The 5,417-nt window shown below is 42.4% G+C and overlaps 1 protein-coding gene across 1 annotated transcript; it reads right to left on the reverse strand.

Moving 5' to 3' along the window:
* Positions 1-248: 248 nt before the first annotated feature.
* Positions 249-4,865, reverse strand: KRT24 (keratin 24; the record flags this gene model as incomplete). The annotated part of the gene is made up of 8 exons (XM_080826338.1): positions 249-592; positions 790-917; positions 1,300-1,517; positions 1,837-1,962; positions 2,061-2,222; positions 2,481-2,637; positions 3,352-3,434; positions 4,239-4,865. The coding sequence occupies 8 exons, from the start codon at positions 4,863-4,865 to the stop codon at positions 489-491; spliced, it is 1,605 nt and encodes a 534-aa protein (XP_080682464.1). The 3' UTR covers positions 249-488.
* Positions 4,866-5,417: the final 552 nt, after the last annotated feature.

A 5,417-nucleotide genomic window follows, 5' to 3' on the forward strand; every position in this document is an offset into this window, starting at 1 on the left:
TTTTTAGGGATGCTGAAGTCTAATTTTAGTTATCACTGAGTTCCAGTGGGATGTTGCTAGAAATGCCCATATACCAAATAGCTCCAGTCTTGATTTTTATGAAGAGGGTATTATATAAATAATGAATTAATATTAGTAACATAATAGTGAGGAGAGATCGTAACTGATAGCTGTATTTCTAGGTAAAATATTAAATTTGAAATACTATTAAAATATTAAAATTTAAAAATTTCAGGAAGCATTTAGTTAACTTGCAAAAGTAAGTTTATTAAAGCATGAAAACAATTAGAGCAAAGTTGTTACTTCAACTTTTTCAAGAGTGTTCTAGTAAGAAAAGAAAAGAGGATGCGAAAAAATTGCTTGGTCATCTACTTCTGGATAGAAACTCTTCCTGAAGTTATCCAGAAAGATGGCAGGATTGATGTGATTTCTTCATTCGTGTCCTTCCATTTTTGTCTGAAAGGCACTCTTGCTGATCTGGAAATTGCTTATTTCACTTTCACCTCAGACACATTGCTCACTTGAGATGAGATGACTTTGCCGTCCACCACCTCCTCCACGATGGTCTTAGTCACTCTGGTCTTGTTTGGATCTGAAAGTCATAGAATCACAATGTCAGTATGGAAACGATCATAGAAACCCAGATCAAGAGACATTCGAATGCATTCTTTAAGTAAGTTCTCTCGGGTTAAGATTTTGTAAACAGTAGTATATGCTTTTTATAAGACAAGAGAAGCATGCCTTTACTTTTAAATTATAAGATGATCATGAACATTAAAGAATGTTTACCTCTTCCTTGGCCAGAACAGCTTCCAGATCTTGAGTCACCAGATCCCATGTTTCTGGATCCTGTGTTTCTGGATCCTGTATTTCTAGATCCTGAGTTTCTAAAATCAGATCCTCCGGAACCACAACCCCTAGAGGAAAAAAGAATTGTTTTCCTTTGTAGTTTGCAAAGGTGGGAGAAACCCACCATGCAGGGGGCTCTCCATAATGAAGGTAAATATTTTTGGATTGGACTGAGTCTCTGTGACTTTGTATCATCATCATCATCATCATCATCATCATCATCATCATCATCAATTATTAAGTTGGGCATGGAGCCCAACACAGGGCTTCAATTCATGACCCTGAGATCAAGACCTGAGCTAGGATCAAGAGTCAGATGCTTAACCAACTGAGCCACCCAGGTGCCCCACTGTGACTTTTTAAACCAAGTCCAGCCCCCAGAGCCCTTTCTGGTTTCATAACAGAAGTACACCAAGGAACGCACTGAGTGGGTTCATGACTTTCACTCACCCTCCCTCCCCATCGAGCAGGCGGCGGTAGGTCTCAATCTCCATCTCTAGGCGGGTCTTGATGTCCAGAAGTTGCTCGTACTCTGCGTTCTGACATTCGGTCTCGCCCCGGATCTGGCAGATCTGCTCCTCCAGGCTGCTGATCTTCATTTGGATTTCTGACAGCTGAGCCATGTAGCCAGCTTCTGTGTCAGCCAGGGTTCCCTCCAGGGAGCTTTTCTAAAAGAAAAAGCAAATCAAAACCTCGTGATGCAAAATTCCCTTTTTATAAGGTGCTAAAAGAAGTACACCTTCAAGTTACAACTTATGGTGTTCTACCATTGGTTCCTTATTTTTTGTTGGCGTAACTCTTTTTCTTTAAGCTGAATCTTCTACGGAAGTCTATGATCTTGAACTGGAATGTTTATGCTTTCTATAAGCACAAGCGAGCTCTCCTAATGCTGCTTTCATGATGTGCCAAGTGGGACATCTTGGCAAAGAAAGAACACGGGATCGCGTAACTGCCTGTTGGAGATGTTGCAAACCTCTTTGCACTTACCATGGCCATTTGGGACTGAAGCTCAATTTCCAGAGCTTGCAGAGTACGTTTCAGTTCTGTTATCTCATTCTTGGCGGAACTGGCTGCCCCGGCATCTGTAGAAATTTGTGCTTGCAGCGATGCACTCTAGAGAAAAAGCAAATGCTGTCAGGGCAGGCTGAAGAACTGGGAGGAGGTGGCCTGCGTGTGACCGCGGGCTCGGGCATCTGGCAGTGATAATCTACCTGTTTGTTGAACTGCTCCTCGGCCTCGCGGCGGTTTTGCTCAGCCATTTCCTCATACTGTGCCCTCATGTCATTCAGTAACTTGGTCAGGTCAGTCCCTGGGGCAGCGTTCATTTCCACGGTCACGTCCCCTCCGGAGCTTCCTTGCATACTCTTCATTTCCTAGCGTGAGGAGAAACACCAAGGTGATAAAAAGAGGAAAGCAAAGACTTCTTAAAATGTGCATAGCCAACCAAAAAATTGAAACTAGGACACTACAGGCTACCCCCGCTTCCCACTAAATTCAGATGTAATTTGCTCATGACTACTTTTTCCTTCCATCATAGGTGTTGGAAATCCATTTAGAGGAAACTTTTTTTATTTTTATAGAATGATGTGGGGTAGGCCAGGGTCCTTTAATAACGTGGAATGTGTTCCTACCTCCTCGTGGTTCTTCTTCAGGTAGGCCAGCTCCTCGGTGAGGCTCTCGATCTGCATCTCCAGGTCAGAGCGTGTCATGGTCAGGTCATCCAGAACTTTCCGCAGGCCATTGATGTCGGCCTCCACGGCCTGCCGGAGATACAGCTCATTCTCATACCTGGAAAGGACAACAGTAGGACAGGACAGAGCATTTCAAAGTCCATCAATTCTTGCATAGTGAAGAAAAAGATTTTTCCTCTGAACTGTTGGTTTGTTTATGTAATCTCTACACCTAACGCAGGGCTTGAACTCACAACTCTGACCGAGATCAAGAGCTCCATTTTTCTCTGACTGAATCAGCCATGCACCCCCTTCTGAGCTATTTGATAAAAAAAGGCTACTAAGTTTTCTCTTAGGAATTATTCCCCTGGAACGAAAATTGTGAACTGAGTATTAATTCTATTGACGGCTAATATTTTTTAGAACAAAAATTTAATCCTTAATTTGCCTCTCTTTTTGTTTCCTTGTTGGAGGGGAGTGATGGTTTTTAAAATTTACTCTTGGGATGTTTGTAAATTTAGGTCTTTTTTTTTTTAAAAATATTTTATTTATTTGACAGACAGAGATCACAAGTAGGCAGACAGGCAGGCAGAGAGAGAGAGGAGGAAGCAGGCTCCCCGCCAAGCAGAGAGCCCGATGCGGGGCTCGATCCCAGGACCCTGGGATCATGACCTGAGCCGAAGGCAGAGGCTTTAACCCACTGAGCCACCCAGGCGCCCCTAAATTTAGGTCTTGATCCCCTAAAACATAGTTCTTTAAATTTAGAATAAGTGAAACAGACAGATTGCATTTTATTTCTCCCACAACATTTGCAAGTCTTTTCTTTTCTTACTTCATTCTGAAGTCATCAGCAGCCAATCTGGCATTGTCGATCTGCAGAACGATCCCAGCATTTTCAATAGTTGCAGTAATGATCTGGAGAAGGCAATAATAGTGAATGCATCATGGATACTTTTTACCTGTGTCCGCATGCCCATTGTGAGGGTAGATGTCCTTCGCGTTGGATATTAAAGGTAAATTGCTCTGAAAACTTGCTTAGTAATGACATCTTTATTGATAATCTTGTGGTGTTGGACTACATCCTTCTGCAAAAAGGTAACAGTTTACACCTTTACTGGAGTAGGCATGAAACATTGTTTTATAGAGCACAGCCCTCTGCTTATTTCTGTTGCTTTGGAGAATCAGTTAATCTATAAATTCTTTCAGAAAATAGTACAAAAATGAATTTTACTTCTAAAAAGGTCTTTAAAAAAATACTTCCCATACAGTGGTGGCTAAACATTTCAGATTCTGCCACATGCTCATACAGTATTTGCACCAGATTTTCTAGGAAGAAAAATAGTTGTAAAAATGATTTAAATCTAGCAAGACACTAAAATATGTCAATCTGCCAGGATTAATCTGAAAACATTAGATTAAGCTAGTGTTGACTCATTGCCACCATTCTTATATGTACCTGTTAATTAGCTGTCTCGCATTATATAAATTTTGCTCTTATGTAGAAACACTCAAATTTGAGATGCAAACAGATAATTAGTATGGTTGGATGTCATATACAGTACTGTCATAGTTAAAACATACCAAGTCCCATATTACATGTACAACAAGCAAATATGTCTTTAAATAATTCTTGACTTGAAATCTTCATTACAGTATATGGTCTGAATAAGAGCAAAAGATAAAGAAATAATAGAAACTCGGTAGTGGATAGTGTCTTACCTGGTTCCGGAGATCTTCAATGACTGGATAGTATTTGCTGTAATCTTTTCCAGATCCACCATCTCCAGATCCAGGCCCAAATTTCTCATACCACTCCCTGATTTTGTTCTCCAGATCAGCATTGGCCTCTTCCAGGGCTCTGACCTTGTCTAGGTAACTGGCCAGGCGGTCATTGAGGTTCTGCATGGTTTGCTTTTCACCTCCCGAGAAGAGGCCCCCATCGCCAACACCACCTCCCATACCACCCCCCATTCCACCGCCATAGCTATAGAAGCCTCCACTAGCACCGCCACCAATTCCAGACCCCCCACCAAAGCCAGAACCCCCACCAAAGCCAGAACCCCCACCAAAGCCAGAACCTCCTCCAAAGCCAGCCCCAGAGCCTGGAGTTCCTCCCAAACCACCCCCTCCTAAGCAGCTACCAAAACTTCCCCCAAAGCTACCTCCAAAGCCACTGGTTGATCCCCCACTCAGGCCACAGCTGCCGGTTCCTCCTCGGAAGCCCCTGGCAGAGCCACCCCCCAGACCGCATCTGCTTCCACTGCTGAAGCTGCTCCCACCAGCAGACACCCTGACCAAGCCACTGCTTCCAGCCCTGGAAGAGGAGACTCGAGAAGAGCAAGACATGATACTCCTGCAAGTGTTTCGCTCGTTTCGGGGAAGAGGAGAGGTGACACTGAAGCCCGTATTTGCAAGCTGTCTTTTGGGCCCTTATATACACACTTTCAGGGTGTTCCTTTTCTGTGTCACTTCTTAATCCCTATTACAGTTTTGCTAATCTGCAGTTGGAACCCACTGTACTGGCTCTTTTTCTGAAGCTAGGTCAGAGCCTCAGGGCATTTACTCTATCAAGAAAAAAAAAGAGGTGGAGCAAAACAAAAACTTTTTTTCCCCCCCCAGAATTACGGTTTTAATCTTTCAGAGGTTTCGATGACTTAGAATTCTTTCCTGAAAGTGTAATTCTATTCATTTTGCTTCATGATTTCCCAACTGAAGAACACATCCCCAGATTAGCAAATGCAATTAAAATACTTAATACAATGAGAATGGAAATTTCCCAACAAACTCCTAACTTTTGTTCAAATTATCCTCTTAAAGTTGAAATTAGCTCTAGCATCAGCATTAGTTTTAGGTTTACTTAATTGTCCTTCTCTATGATCATTTCAATCCCCATATTTC

The sequence above is a fragment of the Martes martes genome (genome assembly GCF_963455335.1).
Source record: "Martes martes genome assembly, chromosome: 16".
Classification (NCBI taxonomy): domain Eukaryota; kingdom Metazoa; phylum Chordata; class Mammalia; order Carnivora; family Mustelidae; genus Martes; species Martes martes.